This window comes from Oryzias latipes, chromosome 4 (genome assembly GCF_053564925.1).
Source record: "Oryzias latipes strain Hd-rR chromosome 4, Olatipes_Hd-rR_3.1".
Taxonomy (NCBI): Eukaryota; Metazoa; Chordata; class Actinopteri; order Beloniformes; family Adrianichthyidae; genus Oryzias; species Oryzias latipes.
The window spans coordinates 15,657,028-15,683,539 of record NC_136240.1 but is presented as its reverse complement, the minus strand read 5'-3'; the positions used below and the strand labels follow the sequence as shown (position 1 = coordinate 15,683,539).

General features: G+C 37.1%; 3 protein-coding genes across 4 annotated transcripts; 1 reads left to right on the top strand and 2 right to left on the bottom strand.

Annotated features, from left to right (window-relative positions):
* Positions 1–70: 70 nt before the first annotated feature.
* Positions 71–10,493, bottom strand: comp (cartilage oligomeric matrix protein). 2 transcript variants are annotated; one of them, XM_023954230.2, is made up of 19 exons: positions 10,336–10,493; positions 8,875–8,948; positions 8,694–8,745; positions 8,077–8,225; positions 7,862–7,999; positions 7,062–7,139; positions 6,039–6,191; positions 5,818–5,922; positions 5,157–5,264; positions 4,926–5,085; positions 4,656–4,774; positions 3,946–3,998; positions 3,678–3,871; positions 3,416–3,594; positions 3,286–3,334; positions 2,979–3,175; positions 810–982; positions 383–522; positions 71–276 (listed from the first exon to the last, which is right to left on the bottom strand). In XM_023954230.2, the coding sequence occupies exons 1-19, from the start codon at positions 10,400–10,402 to the stop codon at positions 218–220; spliced, it is 2,247 nt and encodes a 748-aa protein (XP_023809998.1). In that variant the 5' UTR covers positions 10,403–10,493; the 3' UTR covers positions 71–217. The 2 variants fall into 2 exon arrangements, with proteins under 2 accessions (XP_023809998.1, XP_023809999.1); XM_023954231.2 differs by lacking the exons at positions 8,694–8,745; positions 8,875–8,948 and having other exon boundaries at positions 10,336–10,492.
* A 2,974-nt stretch (positions 10,494–13,467) lies between these two features.
* tmem38a (transmembrane protein 38A) lies at positions 13,468–22,360 on the bottom strand. Its single transcript, XM_004067907.5, has 6 exons — positions 21,894–22,360; positions 18,554–18,710; positions 16,319–16,503; positions 16,022–16,109; positions 15,614–15,731; positions 13,468–14,172 (listed from the first exon to the last, which is right to left on the bottom strand). Exons 1-6 carry the CDS (start codon positions 22,018–22,020, stop codon positions 13,966–13,968), a joined length of 882 nt encoding a protein of 293 aa, XP_004067955.1. The 5' UTR covers positions 22,021–22,360; the 3' UTR covers positions 13,468–13,965.
* A 628-nt stretch (positions 22,361–22,988) lies between these two features.
* Positions 22,989–25,750, top strand: smim7 (small integral membrane protein 7). Its single transcript, XM_004067906.5, has 5 exons — positions 22,989–23,124; positions 23,337–23,378; positions 23,454–23,518; positions 23,917–24,007; positions 25,186–25,750. The coding sequence occupies exons 1-5, from the start codon at positions 23,099–23,101 to the stop codon at positions 25,199–25,201; spliced, it is 240 nt and encodes a 79-aa protein (XP_004067954.1). The 5' UTR covers positions 22,989–23,098; the 3' UTR covers positions 25,202–25,750.
* Positions 25,751–26,512: the final 762 nt, after the last annotated feature.

Below are 26,512 nucleotides of genomic sequence, written 5' to 3'. Positions count from 1 at the left end.
CCACGAAATAAATAATTCAAAATTAAATTCATAATCTTGTTTTTTTTTTTTTAAATGAGGAGTTCAAGCATTTGGGAGCTGAGCATATTTTTTATTCACAGTAAGGAAAAAAAATTTGTCAGTGCTGCCCCACTTTAAGTTTTCGATGAAAAAACTGCTGCAAAAAAAACCCTGGAACAAATCAGATGAGGATTTTAAATGTATGCTGATTCATTCATCAGGCTGTCGGCTGCAACTGCTGAGCTCTGTAGGCATCAAAATCCCCAGGAAGAGTGTCTAGGAACAAAAAAAGCATTTTTTTTTGTTATTGTGAGCTAAATATTTTACAGATCAAGCAGCATAAGTTCTTGTGATTTAAAAAAAGGAGCTCCCCCTGACTGACCGTTGCAACGGTAGCGCAGATTGGCCCAGATGATGTTCTCCTGGGAGAAACAGAAGACTCCCAGACGGCCTCCTCTCATCGTGGCGTCTATGATGACCCCTGTGTCAGCCACCATCTCAGGGCCCTCGTAGAAGCGAACTCTGCACACGAAAGCACAAAAAACAAAAATAAATAGATCATGTGATCTTTTTGGTCTTTAAACAACAAATTATTTACAGTAAGAGTTCTTAGAGGAGCTACCAAAACTGCAAACTCTCACTTTTGTCAGATTCTTCCCACAAATTAAAAATGTAATTTTTCATTTCCTTGCATTTAGAAAGAGAAAAGTCTTGTGAAATGAGTCTAAGAAGGTATCAGTTTCTCATCAAAACTTGCATGCAGTGAAGGGACTCGTCGTGGACCTGTAGTGAAATGCTCCTGTCGGTACCTGATGTAGCCGTCAGCTGGCCGGTGTTGGAGAAACCAGCGGTATGAAGTCTTGTCTTTCCAGCCAACGTTACGAGCATCTTTCCACAGAAGCTTCACCTGATCAGAGGTGTCACCGGTGTGCCACAGGGCGTTCCTCAGGTTCTCACCTGGACCTGTGTTTGACTTCACCGCCTGTTCAAGAACAGCAAAAGACACAGTGGCTTTGTCTTCACCTGTGGAGTACCTCAGAAAAAAAGATAACTTTGAGAACTCTCTTGTTGTTGGGCTTAATGGTACTTTGACTAAAATTTGTTGTTTTTAGCAAACTAGCTTGCAAAAATAAAATGTAATACGTTTTTCCAGAAGGAGCGATTGGTGTAAACTATTCATTTCCCCCACAATTTGGTTCAAACTTTGATTTTTGAGTCACAGTTTTGGTTCAATATAAACTTTTGTATGTAATTTAGTATGACAAAAAACTAAAAACTTCAAAAGTATCCTTTTTTAATTTGCAAATAAAAAGTAAGAAAAACCTTTCAGTTGGCTTATACCAGCGGTCACAAAATCCAGGCCTCAAGGGCCAGCATCCTGCTGGTTTTTCAGAAAACCTGTCTTATTTGCTGCTGATTACCTTGATCAGGTGTGTTTAGCCAAGAAGGAGCTTCAATGGCAGGTTTGTTGGAAAACATGTTGGACACCGGCCATCGAGGCCTGGATTTGGGGACCCCTGGCTTATACTAAGCCTGGTGTAAAAGTACCGTAATAAAACAATAAGTTGTAAATTCTTTCAAAATGTAATACAACACGTGTTTGATACATTTAACCTAAACATCTGCAAACCTATGCAAGATGGATGATACAATTCATTTTACCCACGATTCGGTTCAGTGGTGTAACATGGTTTGATTTTAAATTGAGAATTGTGTCATCCCTCGCGTAAACGTTTGATCAATGAAGTATGTTTTTTAGCAGTAAATTCTTTAATAAGCTTTCTTAAGTTTCTTAAAAACAAAAGGAAGATCTAAAAGGATATAAAGTTCCTTTTTTCTGGTCTTCAAAGCAAAACGTAGAATTATTATTTGTGATGTATACTGATCCATTTTAAGCTAGTATAATTACTTTTTTAATAAGTATTATGTTCACTTTTGACGAAAACACAAACTTCCTCATTTAACCTTTGTGCTATCCTAGGCACTTTAACGTTGGGAGTTGGGTCATCTAGACCCACTAAACAGTGCTCTGAACCTTTTTTCTTCAATGATTTGTGATCTTCACTGGTGTCCATGGATTACATGAAATCTTTCCACCTTTATCCACCTTTGTCATGGTAGAAATAACACGTCAATGTAAGGGTGGAGTCATCTAAGATAGCACAAGGGTTACATATTTAAATGTTAAAAATTGAAGATGATTACTTTAAATTAGCAGAAGTCAATTGAAGTTAGAAAAATGTAATTGTTGTTCTTTGATGTTTTGGCCTCTTTTGTTTCTAAAAGGTTTTAGTTTACAAAACTTTGTCACCAAAAACTTTGTAGAGGAAATTTCCAAAACCTAAAAAAAGTTCATTTAATAAAACTAGTTTGTTACTCCTGACAATTGGTCTTAAATTGTAATCGGTCCAAGGATGGATTAAGGGGAGTAAATTTGGGCAAAAACAAGTATTTATCAGTCACTGATCTTAAAAAATGAGAGGTCTATGACATTTATAAATGTCAAAAAAAGAATCCACGAAATAATATTGTTTGACTATAGAAGAATTTATCCGTGTAATGGTGCTGAAAACAAGTGTTTAGCTCCTTCAAACAACGAAGACTCTTTGTCTTCCTGTTATTCTTTTGGCTTATGGTAGTTGGCACATAACCTTTAGGTGCATGCACCTGCTGGTATGGGGTGTGGCTCGAGAGTCTAATTCTTAAGTATTTATTTTTAGTGGAATTCCAACAAGCAATTTATTTAAGAAGCATTTCTGGCTTCATTACCTGAATTAATGCTACCTGTATAAAAGACACCAGTCCACAACCTTAAACAATTAAGACTGCAACTTCTCAGCCAAGACCAAAGAGCTGTCGAAGGACACCGGGAACAATATCTCACAGTTAAAGTGTAGATATGATGAAGATTAGAGACCTCTCTGAATCTGTGACTGTCAAATACTTGTTTTCCTTGTTCCGTGATGGTCCTGAACTACCTTTAGCTGGATCCCTGGTTGGGCCACAGCTCTGAAGGGGTTGGCCTGCCAGTAGATCTGCTCCACCTGCTTCCACATCACCACGTAGAAGCTGGAGCTGTCCTGGTAGCCGAAGATGAAACCAGCGTAGTCGTCGTCTGTTACCGTATTCACGTGGAAGGTTCCTTCAAAATCCACACCGCTGAAAGCTGTGTAACCTGCAGAACGCAATGATGAAGGTTGATGGATGCTTTGAAAGCTGCATATTTTGAAAGAAATTTCAGATGATTCTGTTTTCTAAAATGTCAAACAGTTCTGATTATCTCACCGACTGCCAATCCAGGGTCACTGTTCATGGTCTGGACTATTTCTCTTCCCTGTACATTTAGGAAAGTGGCTTTAACATACCTTTTTGTTTTACCATCTAAACATTAAAGCCCCATTTCCAATCTTCTGACCTGATTCAGCACCACCCAGTTAGGGTCAATCTGTGCATCTCCCTCGGGGTCTAAAACAACCGTCTGGTACTCTCTGAAGTCGGTGAGGGTGACCTCAGCGTTTTCAGGACAAACATCAATGGGGTCTACCAGGGTGTCGTTGTCAAAGTCCTTCTCACAGATATCCCCCACACCATCACCTGCAAGGACCAACAGAGCTCATCATTGTTTCCGGGTTCAAAGCCAGAAAAAATGTTAATGTGGTGGCAGCAGTATTAGCCACCATTCAAGTCCTCCTGCAGAGGGTTGGGGATCAGCCGGCAGTTGTCAGGGCCCGGTGGCAGCAGGTCTGGGATGCCGTCGTTGTCGTCGTCATCGTCGCACTCGTCTCCCTTTCCGTCTTTGTCAGTGTCCAACTGGGAGCTGTTGATGACAGCTGGGCAGTTGTCCCGGGAATCTTGGTGACCGTCGCCATCACTGAATTTAATGAATATGATTTTATTCGGGGAGACGTTGCTGACAGACAGGAGTGTTTGTTCAGATACTGATACCTGTCCTTGTTGGTGTCACAGGGGTCTCCAATCAGGTCGTTGTCTGCATCCATCTGAAAAACAGGTCATATCAAAAGTTACAAAGATACTAAAAATATTTTTTGTTTTATTATCATGATTAAACATTATTAGTGTTTAAAATGATTTTTATGACTTATATGATGGAATATTTATAATATATGGTTTATTTTCTGGTTTTTGTCAGAATCTGTTGAATTTCTGCAACTTAGGTGATTCCTGTTTTTGTGTTTTGTGTGTGATTCAGCCTATTTTTATGGGTTTCTGCACACTTGTGTTATTTCTGTCCAATATTTCTTAATAAATTAGATGTTAATTTATTGCATCCGGCAGTTTTTCCCACTTTTCTTGTTCCTGGTAATCTAAATTTCTTAATCTCTCTGTATAGTTAATTTCATCTAATCTTTTTTGTCAAATTTTGTTTTGTTTCATTTATTTACTTTTGCTTAAGCGCATTTTTTTTTTTTTTTTTTTAGACTTTGTTTCCTTCTCGTCTAGTGAAGGTTTTTTGGAAGCCTACAACAACATTTATATCCATCCATTCATCAATTTTCTTAGCCACCTGGATCTCTTTTAGGGTCACGGGGTCCCACAAATACATTGCTCTTCAAATCTAAACATCACTTTTGAATAATGCTGTAAATCGTTAATCGTGGAAAAAGGTTTCGGTTTAATAAAATTGTTTTTTTCACCTGATCTGGGTTGGGAACATAAGGACAGCTGTCACAGGAGTCTCCAACCTTGTCTCCATCTCGATCGATCTGGTCTTGGTTGGGAACTTTTTTGCAGTTATCCAGGTGGTTAGGGATGCCTAACATGAGGAAACATATGTGTGATTTGTAGCACAGTCACATGACCCATGCACTCTTTAAGGGAACTAACATTTGAATCAAATTACATGCCAAAAATATTTGTTTTTACAAAAAACAAAATAGTTCTTTTTTTTATTTTTTCTTTCTTACCATCACCATCAATATCATCATCACATTCATCCCCAAGTTTGTCCAGATCTGTGTCTTTCTGATCATTGTTTTTGACAGCGGGACAGTTGTCGCAGGCGTCGCCCAGGTCGTCCTCATCAATGTTCCTCTGGTCCACATTGGGGACCAGCACACAATTATCCTGTGGATGAGACGTTTCTAGTTTTTACATGTGAACTGCAAATGCACTTTAGTGTGAATGAGAGCACAAACCTGTACGTTTAGGATCCCATCCCCATCGGCATCATCATCACAAGCATCTCCAATACCATCTCTGTCAGCATCCTCTTGGCCGGAGTTGGGCACAGTAAGACAGTTGTCCTAAAGAAGAATCAATCTCATCATTTGTCACACTCAGAACTACTCATTGCTTTGTTTTATAAAAACCCACTCCAATGAAAATTATGTTTTTAACATGTTCTTATAGCATTTCTTTGATGATGGAGGACATATAAAGGAAATTTAAGTTAAAATTGTATTTCTGAGTATAGCTTTATTCAAATCCTTTGGTAATTAGGAGCGGACAAAAAAATACAGTTGGAAAAAGCTTGTTGCAGTCACGCAGAAGCTACAATCGGCGGGGCACAAGCTCCCTGCTCTGCTCCATTCTGATGCATCTACTTGCAGACACATAGATGTATCTACGTCTTTGTTTTCCTCGTCTGAGCTGGAATCTGGCTCAAAACTGTACGGCTGGAAAGCTCCAAAAATGCACACCATTTTTGTTGCATTGAAATAGACTGGGGTGGGACTTTAAAAGCCTCTTCAATAACATTTCTGATGCTTTAGTATATACTTTAATTCTTACAAGTACTTTATATTTTTTGTTGGGATTAAAAATATGTTTTTTGTGTTATTAATAACGGCAACTCACTTTGTTGCAGTTCAGCTCAGGACAGCTGACTTTCTCATCAGGGAAACCATCAATGTCAGTGTCAGGACCACAGAGGTAACCATTTCCAGCCCATCCGACGCCACACTGAGAGGAAAGAAAGTGTCAGACGCTCAGCAGGCTTTTTGACATGACCCTGCTGTGTGAGAGACAGTACACCCTTTTTATTAAACATGTAACTTCAACACGTGTGGCTGTTTCACCCGACACTCCAGAGTCCCGTCTCGATGAACAATGCACTCTGCCTTCTCGTGGCAGGGGCTGGGTTGGCCGTCCCCACACATTCTCTCCGGTCTGCAGCCACTTCGCTGATCCCCAATGTAGCCAGGCTTACAGCCACCACACCTGAACGAACCCTGTTCACACAAAAGGAAGATTTTGCCTTCAGAGTCAAATGTTTTTATGACAAAGACTGTCTCTTCAAACTATTCTTTTCTAATATCTGTATATTAGATGTGTCAAATATATAGTGAAACCACAAAGCTTTGTTAATAATTTATGAATCTATCCGAGGAAAGCGAGTTCATCAAGCTTAAGACACATACGAACAAGACAGAGAAAAGAAAGAGACGGGTCATTTTAACTAAAAGTGGTGTTGAGATTTTACTGACTGCAGTTATATGTGAGCCAACCAATGAAAGCAGCCCAAACCACAGCTGAAGGTGGAGTCACGGCTGGTGTTAGTGGGTCAGAGTCATACAAGGCCTCCATCCGAGTCAAGCTCCTTTCAGTTAAATGTGCCTGTGCAAATAGCTGATGCAAATGGTTAGTCTTGAATAATAAAAAGAAAAAGATTTAACATATAATGGATGGTAAGAAAGACATTGAGAAGATATGAGGTAAGCTGAGCGGTAGCACCAGCCAATTCCCAAATCCAGTGCCCTGGAAATTTACCACAAGTCACTGCGACACACCATTGTGCAAGAATGTTCACTAGATTGGTGAATATAGACCACAATGCATTGCGTCTGATCTATTTTTTTATGTGAAAATAAAATGCATTTTAATAAAAATTTTTTGTCTTCGTAGAATTTTCATACTTATTAATTCTTTAGTTTGGGAAATCTTTTAAAATCCAGGGCACCAGAGAGTCCCACACTATAAAATTTTTGGGAAATGTTTTTTTCTGGAACGCTTTTCCTTAAGTCCACAATATTTTGGCTATAGAACACACAAAATCCCAAAGAAATTCACATTAAATGTGATATTATTGTAGTTTTGCTCACCGGGGTGTTCAGGCATACAGAGTTCTTCACACAGCCTCCATTGTTGAGACCTTCACACTCATTAATATCCTTGCACACCTTAAAACAACAGACATAGAACTGAACACCTTCATCTGATATCTACATTGACAATGTTACATTTAAAATTGACCAAAAAAATAAATTTTATGTCATATGCATTGTTTTTTTTCATGTGAGTTTGTAGGTGTGAATGGAGCAGTTTTCTTTGATGCCAAGCCTTTTTTATTAATATTTAAAACTTATGAAGTTTGTTTAGGGTGTGAAAAGTTGCAACAAATGCTTGTATGAACCAACATGTTTGATGAGATGCATCTGGAGGTTTTCCAGATTTTTAATTAAATTATATATGTGAGAACTTGAACAACTTTACAGATAAATATTGATTCTTTCAACCTGTGTATGATCAAAGAATAGTTTTTGGTTTTATGCTCAATTTTAATGAGGAAACAATTGTAAGGGTAAAGTAGCATTCTAAGGAGATTTCATCTGAGACTGTTATTGCACAGCTACATTTCTTTACATTCTGTTTTAGCAGTTAAGACTTTTGTCATTGAGTTTTATAAACCAAAAGCAACTATAACAACAATACATATAACTTTCCACATTAACAAATTAGTTTTTCTATCTTTAACCTCTGTTGAACATCCACAGAAAATTCAAATTGTGTTAATACTGTTGGTATAGTGAAGGATCCATTCTTACGTGATAACTAAATTTCCCCCCTTATTTGCTAAATCAGATGCCAGCTTGCGCCTCGTCTTGTTATCACTACACCTCACCTGTTTGTTAGCAGAGGCGTAGGTGAGACCGACGCCCTGGACCTGAGGTCCAGTGTACCCAGCAGGACAGGAACCGCAGCGGAAACCAGGGGAGGTGTTGATGCAGCGGACACCCATGTGACAGGGCTTCACGGTGCACTGTCAGCATCCGACAGGCGTTCGCATCAGGACATTCTCAAGGAACCATGGGTAATTTTTCTTCTACCTGTACATACCTCATCCACATCTGTGCATTCAGTACCATTGCCCTCCATACCATCAGGGCAGGGGCCACAGACAATGCCTTGAGGAGTCTCGGTACACTTGACCCCAGGGTGGCAGGGGTTTGGCACACAGGAAGGACGAGGCTGGAAACCTCCCGTCCCTACAGACAAACAAATGTTTGTACTTAATAATAACTCCATGAAAGACATATTTTTAGAGGAATTGTCATGAAAGTCTGCAGCACAACCCCAGTTCCTCTAACCCTTGTGCTATCCTAGGCACTTTAACATTGGGAGTTGGGTCATCTAGACCCCACAAGACGGTGCACTGAACCTTTTTCTTCAATTATTTGTGATCTTCACTGGTGTCCATGGATTACATGAAATCCTCTTAGGTGGCTAAGAAAATCCTCACCTTTATCCACCTGTGTCATGCTAGGGATAACACGTCAATGTAAGGATCGGGTCATCTGGACCCCATAGGATTGCACAAAGGCTGAAGGTACTTGATAACAGTTTTCGCACCTGTCACAGGTCATAGTTCTAAAATACTTTTCAATAAAACTTTTCCTTAACACGCATTTATACAAGAGCTACATTAAAAAAAAAAAAAAGTGTTATTGACTCACCACAGGCTTCACACTCCATGACTGTGTTTTTTAAGTATATAACCTCTTTAATCTATAGAAGACACAAGATTGATGTAGTGAAATCAAAGAAAAAACTATTGGGACCATGTTGGTTGTCTCCAATAAACATCTTTCATTCAAATGAAAAAGTGCAGATCAGAGCTGAAAGCACAACACTTACTTGTTGTTTGAGCAGCTCTTTAATTTCAGCCAAGGCGAGGTTTGTCATTTTAATCTGACTGATAATTTCCCCATCTGGATGTAAACAAATACATCAATTTATGCACTTTGAAAAATTATTTCTTATTTCATTTAAGAAAGTAAAAGAAAACATAAAGACACGAATATGTCTTTTTATTCTTAGGGTTTCTCTAATATTATCTAACTGTGCAGCACCAGAGTGTTACAACTTCATCCGTCCAGGTCTCAAACCTCATTTAATCAATATTTAAACAGCGGAAATAAATTGACATGATTGCTTTGTCTCCAAAATATGTTATTAAAGTGGGATCAGCATTTTATAGCAAAACAGAAAATGGTTTAAATGCTGGGATACAATAGCTAATATTTTCTGTTTCTATTTTGTTTATTAGTTTAATCAGTTAATTTAAGAAATCTGAAGAAAAAACCTACTCCCCCTTTTGATCAGCTTTTGGAGACAGCCGTCTTGCATAACACCATTAAGTCTCCACTGCCTGCCTGACACTAATACCTCCATAATTCTTTTTTGCTTTTGTTTGAAGAATCCAGAAAAAACACTAGAGTCGGTCCCTCTGGATTCCAGCGGCAAAATAGTTTTTCCAGATGTGCAGCAAAACAGTTCATTCCAAAAGATCAATTTTTAAGTTTGACGTGTTTACAGAAACTCAAATTTGCAGGCGTCTTCGTAAGTCTTTTGGGACAGAACAAAGTTTTCCAGACTCTCTTTTCATTGCTGTTGTGCAAACAAAAAAATAGTTTTATAAGCTGATATTTTGATTTTTAAACAACATTTGAACAAAACTGTAAAACTTCAGTGAACAGAATAAAGTCTCTTTAAAAAGGATAATTTTGTACTTCTCATGTTTGAATTAGAGCATCGTTCCAAAAAAACTGATGACTTGACATGTGTTCCCATAATAATAACTCTTTGTTCTTTTGATGGTACTCGCCATCATTGGTGAGGAGCATCACAATCAGCTACTGTTTAAGTTCAGGTTAAAGAGGAACTTTTGACCCAAAGACCCCAGTGACTTCCTCCCTAAGGACCTTCTCTGGTCCACTACTTCATCACTCTGTGCAGATAGCAGGGCAAATTTCTCCGGAGTGTAAAACACAGGAAACGTGTTCTTCTCATCAGTTGCAACTCTTTCACCAAAAAAATCCACAGCATATAAAACAGATAGTGGAACTCAGTAATTCTCTGTTCCCTGCTTAAATTGATTTATAACACATTTAAGTACTGGTGTCAATTTTGACAGAAGTTTTATTTGGTCTAAACATTACAAATGTGTAGTGCTGATTACAGAGGTGAACTTAGCTAAACTCAAGTATTTAAAAAGATTGAAAACATTTTGATCCAATATTATATTTTTTACTTTATTTTTTTAGCTATTTCCCCCCAAAATAACAGTTAATTGAGAAAACCAGGAATCGTTCTCACCTCTCTGTGCTGCCACAGCATGCCCTCCCAGGCTCAGAGCACAGATCAGCTCCACAAACCACAGCATTCTTCAGGCACAGCAGCTCTGTCTCCTGTTCTTCTTTCAGCTCAGTGTCAGTTCTCCTCCAGCAGACTTGGTCTCAGTGATTCAATTCCTTCCCCTGCATTGGTTGTTAAACCCCCACCATGACTCCCTCCTCCTTTTACATCTCAATCCTATTTTTCAAAAATGCACAGCACACACACAACTTTCATTAGAAGGTAATTGTTGTAAGATTGCATATCTGTTGTGCAAACTTTCCAAAGCTTATAATCTTCTTTTTCATTTACAGTCAGTTGGCAGCAGTATAGCAGACTTCAGGGTGATCAAATCAAAATTCAAGGCTTAAATTTAAGAGTAAAGAGACCATTTTGTTGTTTTAGGACATAACCAGGAACATTAATCGAATGCATTTCTGAGCATTCGTTCTTGACATAAGGACTGTATTGAAAACATAAAATAAATAGAAATAGTTATTGCATTACTGAATAATTGCTGCAACTGAATTTCTGTTTGGCTGTGTGTCAGTAATGGCATCCACACATGTTGCTTACATTCCTTACAGGGAGACTTGTGTGGATTTGTGGCATCCATTCTTCAATTTGCCTCAGCTCTGTGTATTACAGTATACCAGGACAAAGAAGTTTGTTTCTGTGGTCAGGAAATACAGGGGTACCTAATCTATAGCAGAAATTACTATTTAAATAAGAACTACAAAAAATAATTACTTAAAAACACATTTCACATCAACAACTTTAGTTTTCTGTGACAAGATAGCAAGTGGTAGGTCCCACTTGAACTTATAAAAGAAATCTAACAAGTAGTTACTAAAATTGTCTTTTAAGTATTATTTACCCAACGATCTATTATCCAATAATATTTAGCCAGTGATGTTAATAGCTGCTGAGGCATTGACTTCTATAGAGTTGGATTTAAGCCTACAATTTGAAAATCTTAAAAGATAGTATTTTCCTTATAAGAATGGCAGCGTCCATGACAAACGCCTGCTTCATATTGTTAGATATTTAGACAAAAAAAAACATTTTTTAATAGTGTTAACAGATGACAGGGCAAAGTTGATCTGCATATTTGATGTTTAATAACAATTTAATATCACTATGACAAAGGTAAAGAACATTTATTATAATTGTTATTTCTGTTTCCTGTATTTATAGTCAATCCTGTATGCCATAATCAATGCCAAACAGTTTAAAGGCCTACACAATGCCATTCCTAAACCTTTTATAGTAAATATAAAAGGTCACCTGCCAGTCTTGTCTCACTTGATAGTCTTGTCTCACCTGCCAGTCTTGCCTCACATGCCAGTCTTGACTTACCTGCCAGTATTAAAAACTACTACAAAAGCCTTTTTCAACATTGTATTACTGTATTACTACAATAGAAATTACAACAATGTTTTGCAAGGTAAAGTGTTTGCTTCACTTCCGGTACTAAGGGTATTCCCTTTCTGTTAAGCAGCCGGCCGGTAAGTGCAAAACACGACAGCAGAAGATGGAGAAAAAAAAATAATGAAAGCAAGCAGCTGCTCGCTCTTGTCTGCAGCATGGTGCCTCTCAAAAGTTTTTGAAGTCAAACGGGACTTTTTAAAATTAAATCTTTCCCGATATTTTCCTAAAGAAGATGAGGTAAAATAGCCAATAGTGGACTATTTTAGTTTTTAAATTATTAAAGTTTGAGTTACTGTACTCTAAATTCTGGTCCTACTTCCATTTGTATATAACATTTATTACCCTCCACGAGTAGAAGTTCTCATTTTATTTTATATGTAGTGGTTTAAACTTTTAGTCTTTCAAAGTCTTAACCCTCATGCTATCCTATGGGGGCAAGATGACCATTGACGTGTTCTCCCTACCATGACAAAGGTGGATAAAGGTGGAGAGGATTTCATGAAATCCATGGACGCCAGTGAAGATCACAAATCATTGAAGAAAAAAGGTTCAGAGCACTGTCTAGTGGGTCTAGATGACCCAACTCCCAATGTTAAAATGCCTAGGATAGCACAAGGGTTATGGACACAATAAAATGTCTGATAATGATGACAAGCACCTGTCGGCTTGCTAGCTCTTCCTAAAGGTGCAGCAGAGTATTGTGTGCAAGATTGGAATTTTCTTTACAAAACTCTATTTCCGATCAATGAAAGTAATGATGTAACGATTATTGATAACAATATTAAATGGGCTGAAGAAGGTTATATTGAGCTTGGGATCCTAAAATATAAAAAAAATAAGCACCTTTAGCAAAATTTACTCAAGAAAATTTTTGGAATGACATAAAACACACAAAGTACACCACTGGAAATACCCAATTTTTTTTTTACTTTATCATATCTATTTTAATTTTATTTTTCTCGAAGGGTAATGTGAGGCAGGGCCTTCCTTGATTCATAGACTTCATAGTAACCTCTATTCCACAGTTTCCTGTCAGTGCTGATTCAATTTTGGAAAGTGATCTCCAGGTATTCTGAGATTTTTTTGTTGCTGGTCATCTTTCACAGATTTCCTCAATAAAGGCTTGTTAGTGCATATTTATTTAAAGCAACAAAATATGTTTATGTTATTGTTTCATTATGTTTCCGGTTCTAAAAATATGCTGAACTGCACAAAGTAAGTTAAGTGAAGACATCAATGTACATCAAAATAAACAGTGATACTTAAAAATGGTCACATATGTTTTTTGAAAATTTTGCAGGATATTAAACTTTATGTTGTGACCCAATTCAAAAAGACATGTTTTAAATTTTTTCCAAATACAGCTTTGAGTTTTTGATGAAAGTGCTAATCATCCTTTTTTTAAACATAATTTGGAATAAAAACGCAAAATCAATTCACAAAACACATAAAGAAAATTACAACATATTATGTTTCATTGATGTTCTGCAGGTGTTTCACCATAAACAGAAAACTGTTTCAAAGTTTGAAATCCTTCACAAACAATTTATTTGTTTTTTGTTCATAAGTTCCTAAAATGAAAAACAGCTAGTTATTGTTTAAAAATAAGCCAAAGTTTTCAATTTAATGCTTCATGATATGTCATTATCCTCAAAAAATGAGACACAACACCAGGACACCATGTTTCTTTAATTTTTTATTTAAAGATAGGAATAGTTTTCTTCTCAGTGTAGAAAGCCAACATTCATTTGTTCATTAAGCTTCATTTTACTTAATTTCTGATTAAGTTGCATTTTTTTTATCTCTCTCTTAACTTAAATTGTGCTTTTAAATGGAGTAAAAGAAAATGGCTTTAACTGGTAACACATGTACAGATGTGGAACAGAGGCCCTCCTAAGGCGATCGTGTGGTTCCTGAACTTGGATGACCACACAGCATGGAGCACACATGTTTACCAACACATCAATATGCTGGTTACAAGTGTCCAGGTCAGGTTGAGAGTAGGAAATGTTTGCCTCAGAGTCCTCCAGCTTTTTAAAATGCAGAAAGCACCATGTTGCTCCAATAGAAAGGGTTTTTTTGACAGAGTATCAAAGGGGCCCTTTCATCAGAAAAGAATGGGTCTCATCCTGCGAACAGCATGAGGGCGAGTCAGATGCAGTTTCGCCTGTGCACAGCTTCCTACTCTGCTTTCTTGGCTTTCCTCTTCCGTGCGCCTTCGCTCAGCTCCTCCTTGGTTTTGAGAGGTGAAGACGGGGTGGCAGGAGAGGAAGCGTGATGGTGGTCCTCCTCACTGCCAGCCAGAGGAGAGCCGAACAGCAGGTGACAAATCCATGACTCAATGAGGGTGAAGGGGGAACCGTGAGAATGACGGGCCGTCATCACCACCTGAGAGGACAAACAGATGCAGATGCTTAGACGATGGCGATATTTAAGTCAGCTTTGATGACACAAGAAAATGAAAATTATTAGACAATGACAAAGACACTGAGATACATTTAAAAGCAGATAACTTTTCAGGGATTTGAAGCTAAACCCAAATTTTCATGTAAACTAGTTATTAAGGCTAAGAAGATTTTTTTGTAACACAAATAAAATGATTTATTTAACCCTCAGTAGTCCCTGCACTCATCGGCTGTATATTTTTCAGATTGTTTTCACCTTGTCTTGCTTTGTTCGTAAAAGTATACATTTCGATTTAGTCTCTCTGTGTTTGAGCTTTGTTAATAAACATAAAAAGTTTTTTATTTTAATTTTTGTGATTTTTTTTTTTTCCAGTTTCAGGTTCATTGTGGAATTATTGTGTAATGTATTCACACATATGTGTGGGGGAAAAAATCTGAGTTGACGTAAAAAGATGGCTATCAGGCATTGCCACAAATTGTTTTAAAGATAATTTAATGCAATGTGCAAATTGTAAGTTTGGGGGAAAAAAAGGTCAAAAAGGACCCGGAGTCCTGGACTTCTGAAGGTTAATATATTATTTTGGTCTAAAAGAATGTGTCCTTGATCTTCAGATCAAGACATCTCATGCCCTAATACTTCACACATACTTCTCAATAGCATGAAAATAGGAACAAAAACCATTAACACCTTCGCTGTAAAGAAAACATGAATCGTGCAAAATACTCAATCTATGTTGGTTCATTGTTCTTTTTTCCCTACAGAACAAAAGTTCTTTTTTCAAAGTAGTCAAGTTCGATGCTCATTTACACTTTATCCTTTAACAAATCCCCTTTCTGCTAGTTGATTTTTTCCTTTTAGTGGGGCTTTGATTTGTCAAGTATTTTCTGTTTCCACACTCTTAACAAATATCTTGCCTTCAGTGGAAATAAAACTTTAAGGACTAAAAGTTTTAGCTGATGTATAAACACACACCACATTGTGAACATGAACACTAAGAAAGCAACATTCTGTTTTTTGACATCCCATGGCTCCACATAACATGCTAAATACTAAAAGGATAAACTGAATCCAGCGTGTTTTTGTTCTGCTAAAAATATAGTGACATGTTTTGTTTAAGCACAGCCTGGCAGTGTGCCAGTCTCTGGTAGCCAAAGCGATGCAACAATTAAAAATGCATTAAAATCCAAAGTGACTCGTATGAAGGTGCAAACACTCTAGAGGCAGACATGTAATCCGGACATACAATGATAGGACAGAAATGATTTTAAAATATATATTGCACTTATTATAAGCAAGTTAATTTCTTTAGATGGATGTTACATACTTCCATCCTGACTTTTGTTCTGTTAGCATTTGATCTTAAAATCTCCCCCCATCTATGACACACTTTCCCACACAGAGCAATTCAAAGACGGATTTTTACCTTGATGGTAGCCATGAAAAGGGTGAAGACAAGGATGAGGGTGCTCTTGGACACTGGAAGCCAGTGAGCCTCCTGCATGGTGAAGAGGATGGCTCCATACAAGCTGGCTTTGGTGGGGCTGTGAAAACCAATTGTAATTTGTCAGTGAAACTTGATAAATCGGAGGGAAAACTTTAAGTTTTTACATAAGTTTTGGTTTTATTTGAAACCTGAACTAAAAGCTTTATGTTTTTAAAGTATCATTTGAAAATGAAGATATCTCTGGATAAGGTGGTAATTTCTGCACATTTTCTTTTATTAAAGTCATAAACATGTGTTTTCATCAAAGATATTTGATAAAAACAGACTGTTCTCTTAAAGCAATGCCCCATGCCAGGAATCAGCGATCTGCTATTTTCATGCACCTACAATGACATGTTGAGGATCTCATTGGTCTCAGGCCTCCAAACACCACGCAGCAGCTGCTCAAAATTGGAAATAAGAGCCACCCCAGATCCTGAAGGATAAAAATAGAAGGGAGAAAATGAGGACAGAAAAAGAACAGTTTCTTGTCATCACTCTTGTCCTGCAGTGGGCCCCTCTGTTATAGCTGGGACAACAAACCACTCAAGGCTTTGCACCCAAATTCAGCTCTAAAAAAGCATGAGAAAGACAAAGTGGACAGACTGTCACAGGACACAGTTCCTCATATGTTCTATCACCAACCTTTGACGTATCCAACAATCACCATGATGAAGAAGCCGTGATGGTAGGCGTGGTGGGCGTGGTGAACACCTGCTGCAATTTTGCGAGTCCGAACAACCTCCTTCAGGGCAACCAACACCAGTTTGACAGGAAGGAAAGCCACACATTTATAGAAGAGGTTCAACGGGCAATAAAAAATGAGGTACCTGTGGGTGTATGACAGAAAGGCAGAAGGATCGGGAAGTCAAAATCCTCCTTAAATGTCTGTTCATTTCAAAGATACGTATTAAAGGCTTGTTCACATTACATTTTGTAACCCCAGCGTTTTCAAACTTTTATCCAATACCCACCTCGATTATCTTTTGATTTATCCTAAAAGCGTAACCAGTAGTCTTTTAATTATAATTATGCAGTTTTTAGCCAAAATCAAAAAAATCTATGTCGTTTTCTAGGACATGGTGTCTGCAGAAATTCACCTCTGAGTTGTGGACGTTGGAATAGACCAAGCCTACTCACACTTCCCATCATCCATCTATTTACACTCTCTCCCCCTAGCTTACAACCCCTCACAACCCCCACATTGCATTAGTGGTGTAACAAAAAATGGCAAGCAGTATCGGAGCTATCCAGCTGTAAAGCTTTGAGCCAGATGTCAGCTTAAACGAGGAAAACAAAGATGTATGAATACTTAGAAATGCTATTTTGAGCTTATTTCTTTCTATATACTGTATGTCCATCATGAGAAAAAATACCATAAGAACATGTTAAAAACATCAATAGACAATTTTCATCAGTGTGTCTTTAATGAAGAGGGAAACAAATAAAAAAAAACACATTCCTTTGGATAAAATCTTTAAAAAATATACAATCTTTACAATTTATTAAGTATAGGTTCGGACAATTTTCTCATCTTAAGAAAAATCTTTTGGTTATTCTGATTTAAAAACTACTGGTAAGTGCATATTACGATAGTAAAGTATATATGCTATATATAATATAACTAGACAACTTTTTTTTAATTAGCAGAAAGCTAATATGTGAAATTAATTGAGGTTAAATATGAATGTCGTTCAGGCAGCTGAGTGTGAAGCTAAATACAAAATTAACTCTAGAGAAGTATTCAGATTTCGGTGTTTAGATCAAACTTTAATTATAAAAGTTCCAGCTGCAGTTTTTGAGAAACAGTGAATCACCCACTAGCATGGAGAGTTTAACAAAACTGAACTGGACATCAGCACAGCTCTAAATGCATTTTAAACATAATGGATAACCCTAAAGGATTTCATGGCAGCACCATCCACATGTGTTTTTATAGTGTATTTTTGAACGCGTACAACAGAGATGTGTTCATGACTAATTTTTGCCGGATTTCAAATCATCTTTAGGGATGGTGACAGTAGTAATATTGTAGTTATGTTATTCTTACACCTTTTATAGTACAAAATATCCATGTATATGATAATATATTACCTTTGGCACACTAAAGAATGATATTTAATTAAATATGAGTTATTTTCGCAGCTCATTTTCCTACCCAGAAGTAAGACAACTCGATCTCTGAGGCACCGTCTTTCGCTCCGTTGGGTGCCGCCCATTTTATGACATTTTGTTGCATGTTTTCCTCATGGATGTGTGCTGGGTGCGCTGGCTTGCTCACACACTCCCAAAGTATGTATATGTGTCTGTGATAGTGTGGCCCTGTGATGGACTGGGACCCTGTCCAGGGTGTGTCCTGCCTTTGCTCAACAGCCACTAGGACACGCTCCAGCAGCCCGTGACCCCAAAAGGGATCAAGTGTGTTTGGAAAATGAATGGATTATAATCTTTATAGGGATTCTTACATTTTTGTGCATCTTGCAGTTTGTTTGTTTTTTCATTTGAATTTTTTAAGGCATAAGGTTACTTTGTGTAAGGTGGATAAAATAGATTGGATTAGACTGATATGAAAGTAATGAAGGTAATGATATTAATGTAAAGTATCTCATTTGTTGGTTGTACTGCTTTAAGGACCGCCACCATGTTTCATCTGCCTGTAGGCAAAAGCTACGTTTAGAGCAAATTGAGATGGTTTAAAATAAAGTTTAACTTCTGAAATACTGGAAGTCAAATTCAGATTAGCACCCAAGATAGCTAGTTTTCCAAGACTGACTAACCCACAAATCTATACGAAGAACTAGTCTCCTGCTCAGGCTTCAATGCTTGATGAAAGCTCTTCGTGTGAGTGAAAATGAAACTTTCTCCAGTTTTTTTTCTCACCAGACAGCTGAGGCCAGCAGGATGTGGCTGTTGTGTTGGAAATAGTCAATGGGGCTGCTTCCAAGCAAGATGTCTGCCAGGATGTAACTACCAAAGCAATACAGCATGGCACAGAGCCAGGAGGCCACAGGACTTCGGCGAGAAACCTCAACTGAGCCTGCAACACACAAGGGGCTGTCACAATACACTGAATGTAGGCACGTGTACAATAAAAGATTAAAGAGTTTCTAATACAGTCTTTAAATGGAAATAGGAAAAATATTTTAAGGAAAATAACTGTGAAGACCCTTAATAGTAATTTTAAAAGAAATACTTTTCTCCAAAAGTAAATCCCAGCTTTTAGATATAATAATATTGTGTGTATCTATACATAATTTATGTATTTTAATCTGTTTTATTCCTACATAAATACCAAATGATTAGAGGATTTCTTTGTTTTGCAAAAAACGTAAAAAACATTTCACAGTTTGAAAGTTTGTTATCAGTACGAGCAGCATGTGTCTATGAGCGATATCTTTGTCTCAACCCTGTGAAGCTGTTCAGGTCCCACCCTGCCAGCATTCTTTGTCATCACCAACACATTCTTACTTTAAATGATTATAATATGTAAATTGACACTTAGTAACTATAATCTGACCCGATCAACTCTAGAATGCAAAAACTGTATTTGAAATCTGAAAAACTGTTATTTTTCTAAGCCAGTGGTCTGCAATATGAGGCTGTGGAGCCACGTGTGGTTCTTTTATCCCTCCATTGTGACTCTTTGGCTGTGAAAAGAAAGGGGGGTTGTAGTTAGAATTACTTTAATTAACTTTTGTCATTTCTGCTTTGACGTTTAACATCTTAGATAACTGAGCATTGTGATGGTAAAATGTTTTATCTCCTGTCAGAGTGGTTTATTATTAGAATAAGCTCATTCTTGTCTTCTGCTTCACAGTAGTGTCTCGTTGTTGTTCAGAGGCAACGTTTCTTGAAGTATTTAATTGGATTTACATGTATTGACATTTTATCTGGATTATACACCGAAGTTGTCCGGTTTATATCTGATAGTAAAAGCAGCAAAAGCATGACGACACACCAAGGTGATATTGATAGAAAATGTCATGCTTGACTTGGATTTCTTGCATTTTTTAATTCAAATAAAAATGCCTCAGCTTTTTGACACAGGTTGTATTTTATTTTGAAAAAAACTTGTAAGTGCTGCTATCAAAAGTAGAATATGTTAAATTGCCATACATAGAAATATAAACACTGTTTTGGTTCAATATTTGTAATTAGAGCTACATTTGAGCAATAAAGGCCTAATGGAACCAAAACATATTTAAAGTGTATTTTTCTAAAAAGTGAAGTGGGACTTTGTGGCTCTTGCTGGGTTTTGGTCAGCAAAAAACTGACCCAAATGGCTTTTTTAAGATTAAAGGTTGCAGACTTGTGCTCTAAGCTAGATATTTCATGCAATAGGATGGAATATAAACTACTGGACTTATCTTAACACTATATTTCCAAAAAACGTTTTTCAAGTTAAATAGAAATGCAAAATTTACTGAATCGTTATGTGTAATTTTTATGTTTTCCAAAAACATGTTATTCAGGTTATTTTGTGACTCTAACCTTTGTAAATAGTTTGAAAGGACTGCAGGTGTATTTGTGTACTTTTGTGGCTGACTGGCTTCAAAATATAGAGAAAATGTATGGAGAAAATGTATGGAGGAATTGATGGATCATCTTTCTTTTTGGGTATCTTTGTGGCATCCAGTCACTCTCACTGCTTTTTATGGTTTTGTTTTCCACTTTTATCACTTTAGCATTACTATTTTTAAGACTTTTAGTTAATTCCGTCTTATTTTTCTTTCCTATTGTTAGATAGAAAATTCCTGGAATTAATAAAAAAAAATCTGTTAAAACTCTGGTCTTAGAAGATATGTAGAGCAAACCTGCAATAGTTTAAGTTAACTTATAACTGTTCAATTTATTTATGTCAAACTTTGTACAATGCTGCAGAATTTTGTAGCAAAGCTTAAAAGGTAGTAATTATATACCTAACGACTCTTCAACATTGTTAGAGACATGCTGTAAAGTGAGCAGTCTTAAACAACAGGTGTGCGAGGGCCTGCTGGTGCGACGGCTGCTCGCCGTCACAGCAATTCGATCATGAGAAATGCTGCTCTGCCTATAAATACATTCAGCTAAATCGCTCATCCTGCCTCACAACTGTTGGGCTGTGGTGACCTTTGACACAAACCTTTTTTCTTGTAGTTCAGCAACATGAACTACAGCTCACCGTCCTGATAAACACGGAGAGCTGAGAGTTTAAGCTCTGCAGAACATTTGAAAGTCAAATTTAAAGTATTGGGTAAGGAGACCAGGGTAATCCATAAGTTAAAAAAAGTGCAAAACATGAGGAATATAATCAAAAGAAGAAATGTCTTTGCATATATTTTGAATTTTGTTAATCTGAAAAGAGTTCAAAACTTTAAACAAACACAGTTAAAACAACTCCGCACACTATACTGGAACATCATTATAAATACTTTTTATTACAACCAGAGCACATGAATTATGTTTGTATTTTAATTGCAGTAGCAAAAGCTTTCAAAAAAACCTTTTGTTAATCAGCAAAGGGAGCAGCTTCCCTTATTCTCTCCAATCACAAATATGCAAATCTCCTCAGGAAAAGCACTGTAAAGGTGTGATATACAATGAAACTTCTTTTTTTAATAATATTTTAAAAATCTGCTATGTTTAAATGTACAACACTTGTGAAGCAGCTCATTTTATTAAGTGTTTGAAGACACCACACTGCAGCTCCAAAAATTGCATCAGAGGCTTCAGAGGCTCATTGACTCTCTATTTCAGTCCTTTCTATTTATCTCTGGCATGCACAGGCCTTGTCTAAAGTTTCACCCTCCCTTAGGCTTTGCTGCTCTAGGTTTGAAATAATTGAAAGTATCGTGGCAAATTTGAAATTTTTCAAAAACTCAAATTCTTTTTCAATCCAATGGATGTCAGGGTGCAGCAGAAACAAGGGCAGAGCTGTTAGAGTTTATGTAACAGGTCATACTTTATAGGTCCAACAAGGCAATACAAAAACACAGGACGTGTACTAAAATATTTGCTGCAATGAAAGAAGTAAGTCAGATTCCTTTATTGTATGTCGAACAAATGCTTTTTTTTAATAACTGAAATGTCAGAAACCTGTTTTTTATTTGGTGTTACTTTATAACTGTGATCTGTTGCATGCTAGATGCACTAAATTCTAGGTAATCGTAGTCATTTAAGAATGAAGTCAGTCATTGTATCTATGTGATGAGCAGCACTCATACAGGAGTCAAACACTCACCTGGCTCATATTTGAGGTAGAGGATGGACACTATGTAATACGCAAGATCAAAGACGGGGAACATTCCCATTTTAGAGAAAGCCTGGGCAAAATCGCCCACATTAAGAACTGCCAGTACGTTTTCCATCGTGCCAGCCCGATGAGCAGCGGATCCCTGTTGTTTTTCGCTTTATTCCAACTGCTCAGTCTGGAATGAAAGCCCCCCTAAGTTAACCGGTGTCCACCGACTCTCCACCAAGCCCCCCGGTCTAGATTTGTCTCGGCTGTGAAAGCCTGTGACACTCAAGACCTCCTATTAATACCACTCATGCCCACAGCCTCAGCAGTAGCAGCAGCAGCAGCATCACGATCCTCTTGCTCGCGCCGATCAGCTGCACAGCGATGCTCCACAAAGCTGCGGCTCTTTCAAATTTGACTAGGAAAATAGAAAGCTTTTTCCTGATGGGGCATTAGACGCTTTTCCGGGTGTAGACATGAACGCCTACGGGCAAGGATTTACGCACACTCTGGTAACATCAAATAATCCGGATCCTGCGTCTAACTGACCTACATTTTAATGATACATTGTAATCTCATTATTAGGTGTTTACATTCTGAAATGCACGGTGCCACATCTTATCCTCGTATTTGTTTAAAACGTTTCCCAACATATTTGAATTATTTTTTTATCTATTCATTGCACTTATTGCGTATTTGTTTTAATGGACTGTGATGTGGACATGTCTCCACGCGATGGCACCATTGTCCAAATCTAAAAATATATTTCAAAAGTCATTCTAGGAAAGAAATCTATGTGTTTTTATGTTAACGTTTTCTGGTATTTCAAAACTGAATCCCACTACACCTTAATTGAAGATTTGAAGGAAATGTTACATTTAATCCGCTTCATGTGATCAGAGGTGGTTCGAAATGTGTTCAAGTTTTCCCTGAGTACGTCTCTAAGGCACAATTTCTAGCAACTTTACTGCGTCATGTTATCTCTTCTAAATTGAAAATTAAAATCATTTGTTTTACTTTATAAACACTCATAATAATATCAATATAGACAGAAATTGGTTAACTAGTAGAGAGTATAAAAAGCACGTTGTACCTTACGATCAAAATTCAGGATATTTAGTCTATAATCATCATCTAAATTTCTATTGGTCACATCAGCGGATGCGTCAAGTAAGGCGGAAGTTGTTGGTTTCTGTGATGAGAGCAAAATGCTCGGAGATCTCTTAATATTTGGGTAATGTGCTTATTATTTTGTCAGTTTCATAAAGTAAAATATTTTTATGAGATGTATGTCTGTGTGTTTTGGCGAAGCGTTTATGTTGTAAGGTTTTAGTGTGTCGTATTGAAAACTAGCTAACACAATGCTAATGCCAGCTCAGCAGCTAGCCTTAGCCACTGAACAACAACCACATTTACCTGTAAATAAACACGGTCTTTGCTCCGCAGGACTCTGTTGCTGAATTCAGCGGCGGTGCTGAACTTCAAGCTGTAAGTATCAGCGGCATTGAATGTTGATGTTTGTTGAATTTAAGTTACAGGGAATTAATAGTAGATGTGTTTCAGAAAGAGGAAGGAGAAGGAGTCGCACTCGCAGGGTTTTGGAGATGTACCCAGAGAACCAAGAACAGGTGAGAGTGATGACTCAAACAGAAAACAGAAGTCACATCTAATTTTAAGGTCAATTTACCTCATGTATAATATAAATTAGAACTAGGGGCTGTGTTGCATAATTGAATAATGCAATATAAGGCTGAAGTTGAACTGTTACACTTAGGAGTTTTTTTTTTTTATTAACTATATTAGCTTTACATTAAATAAGAGGATAAGCAGTGTGTTGTTGTGTTAACTGCTCAAGATTCTGTACAGGGAGATTTGACCACCTCTGTTGCATATAGGTTTGCAAACTATTATCACCCCTGGTCCTATTTTAGCTTCTAAAAACCTTGTTCTTTAGTGATACATTAGATTTTAGGTTCTTGCCGTTTTATTTCTTTGTTGATGAAAAACGTGGTTCTCATGCTTTCAGGCGACAACATCAGAGAGTTCCTGCTCAGCTTGCGATACTTTCGGATCTTCATCGCTCTATGGAACATCTTCATCATGTTCTGCATGATTTTGTGAGTAATTACTAAGCCATTATGGCTGAGAATGAAGAGAATTTAGAAAAATTTAGTGAAATAAGCTAATGGACATAAGAAAAAAAATCCTTTTTCGGTAGAAAAAGAACATACTGCACGATATATATATATATATATATATATATATATATATATATATATATATATATATATATATATATATATATATATATATATATATATATATATATATATATATATATATATATATATATATATATATCTGGGCTGCCGGCCCAGATGATGGTGCAGTTCTACACGGCCATCATTGAGTCCATCCACACCTCCTCCATCACCGTGTGGTACACTAGTGCCACAACCAGGGACATTAACAGACTACAGCGTATTGTGCGCTCAGCAGAGAAGGTGATCGGCTGCAGCCTCCCATCTGTCCAGGAACTATATGTCTCCAGAACCCGGGGACGTGCAGGCCGGATAGCTGCCGACCCTTCCCACCCTGGACATTCCCTACTGAAACTACTCCCTTCAGGCAGGAGGCTAAGGTCCATCAGGACCAGAACCTCCAGACACAAGAACAGTTTCTTTCCCTCTGCAGTCAGACTCTTAAACGCCCTGTAACCCCCCCCTAAATTTCACGTCAATGTCCAACCAGTCACCAGCCCACTACCTGCACCTTGAACATTCTCAGTCTGCACTGTTCTGACACTCCTTGCACTACTGACTCTATTTATATTTTTTGTTATGTCCATTGTGTAAAAATTTTGTTGCTTACTGTTCTTCTGTTTTATGTTGCACATTTGCACCGAAACAAATTCCTACTCTGTGTAGCTACACAGAATATGGCAATAAAAACCTCTTGAATCTTGAATCTTGAATCTTGAATCTATATATATATATATATATTTTTTTTTTTTAAATTAACAATTCTTGTTGCATACAGTATTATTAATATTAAAAAAAGCATAATTTATTCGGCAAAAGGGTTCTGGCAATAAAAGATAATTCTCAAGGTTGGAGGAACACAAACCTAACCCGGCTTTCACATCAGACATGGGGGGAAAAAAAACACGATTTTGGATATTTTCAACAACACAGCCTCAATTTTTTTACTTATCCAGTATTTAGAATTTTAATAACTGTCCTGCAGACATGACTGTAACATGCTGTGAACTGAACTTTGCTCTTTTATTCTACAGACTCTTTGGATCATGACTAAACATGCAACCCTTCACTGGGCATTTTTCAAGACGGACCCTATGAACTCATTGACCAGTCTCTTCTGTTCCGATTTTCTCCAATGATTTAAGTTTTTCTTTTTTTTCAGGACAGTAATTGTAATTCTTCTTCTCTCTGTATATTTCATTATTTTATTTATCTTTCTCACACAGAGGTTGTTATTCTTTGCTTTTTCTTCTTCAGTCGTAACTTTTCCACATTTGCTAAATATTCATTGGTTTGTTTCTTTTTTAAAGAAAACTATGAATCTTCCACAGTTTCATGGTCAAACAACATCTAGTTTATCTTCCTTGTGACTACAGAACCATCCCTTCAGATAAATTCAACAGCCACACTATCGTCAGTATCTGTTCATTTTTGAACTGTACACCTGTATTTTAAGGGATAGATGTGACAATATAGGGCTTTTTGTCTTTTTTTTTCCATTTCCGGGCACCTGTGCTGTAAGTAAATATATATGCATTATATTGTAAATGTGCCATTCTTAAAAAACGAAAAAATAAACTAAATACTTTAAAATGGAAATGAGATTTTTGGAGTGTTTTTTTTCTTTTTTTCTTAAGAGGACCACAAACCTACTTCTTAAACTGTAATCAAATTGCAACAAGGAATCTAACAGGCCTTTGACTAGAAGGATACACTTTATTCCTTTATTTTTGCAGTTGTCGAATGTTGCAAGGCGCAATCTACAACAAATGTATTCTAAAGACTTCTTTTGGATAAGGTTAACATGCACTGATATAAAGAAGCAAATTTATGGAAAAAAGAGCAGCTGGAATCAAAAAGGGAAATGGTGCACTTCCATAGCTTCCTGTTCTGCTTATGCCACCATCCGTGTTCAAAACTACTCATTTACATTTAGTCTTATTGCTAATCATTAAACTGTTTGTTTCTCTTTGTTACAGCATCAGTGAATAAAGCCTATTTTGCATTTAGGGAAAGATAGGAGCCACTAAAATCCTCCAAAAATGAAAACAGAACTTTATTAAAGTCTTTACAGGTTTAGACCTTATTTCCCTCACACATAAATAATATGACACGAACTGCCTTTTGAAATAACTGTGTCTGACAGTTTCTTACACCAAACACCACAGCTGTTTTGGTCCATGCATTAGTCACATCCTGTATTGACTTCTCACACTCTGTTCTTTTAGATCTCCCACATAAGTCCATCCATAAACTTCAGCTTTGCTGACCAGATCCTTTCCCAAACCTCTTAATCGATCACAACTCCTGTTCCACAGCAACCACACTGCCTGCATCTCTTAATTGAGATTAAAATCCTTC

What these genes read in the sequence shown, in the direction of transcription:
- comp (XM_023954230.2), bottom strand. Translation starts at nt 10,402, where the DNA reads ATGCTGTGGTTTGTGGAGCTGATCTGTGCTCTGAGCCTGGGAGGGCAT. An exon ending in ATGTTCCCAACCCAGATCAG is followed by an intron (nt 3,999 to 4,655) that starts GTGAAAAAAACA and finishes CCTGTTTTTCAG; the next exon opens with ATGGATGCAGACAACGACCT. An exon ending in ACTGGGTGGTGCTGAATCAG is followed by an intron (nt 3,335 to 3,415) that starts GTCAGAAGATTG and finishes CTAAATGTACAG; the next exon opens with GGAAGAGAAATAGTCCAGAC.
- tmem38a (XM_004067907.5), bottom strand. Translation starts at nt 22,020, where the DNA reads ATGGAAAACGTACTGGCAGTTCTTAATGTGGGCGATTTTGCCCAGGCT. An exon ending in CTGCTGGCCTCAGCTGTCTG is followed by an intron (nt 16,504 to 18,553) that starts GTGAGAAAAAAA and finishes ATACACCCACAG; the next exon opens with GTACCTCATTTTTTATTGCC. An exon ending in GATTGTTGGATACGTCAAAG is followed by an intron (nt 16,110 to 16,318) that starts GTTGGTGATAGA and finishes TTTATCCTTCAG; the next exon opens with GATCTGGGGTGGCTCTTATT.
- smim7 (XM_004067906.5), top strand. Translation starts at nt 23,099, where the DNA reads ATGCTCGGAGATCTCTTAATATTTGG. An exon ending in GCGGTGCTGAACTTCAAGCT is followed by an intron (nt 23,379 to 23,453) that starts GTAAGTATCAGC and finishes GATGTGTTTCAG; the next exon opens with AAAGAGGAAGGAGAAGGAGT. An exon ending in ACCCAGAGAACCAAGAACAG is followed by an intron (nt 23,519 to 23,916) that starts GTGAGAGTGATG and finishes TCATGCTTTCAG; the next exon opens with GCGACAACATCAGAGAGTTC.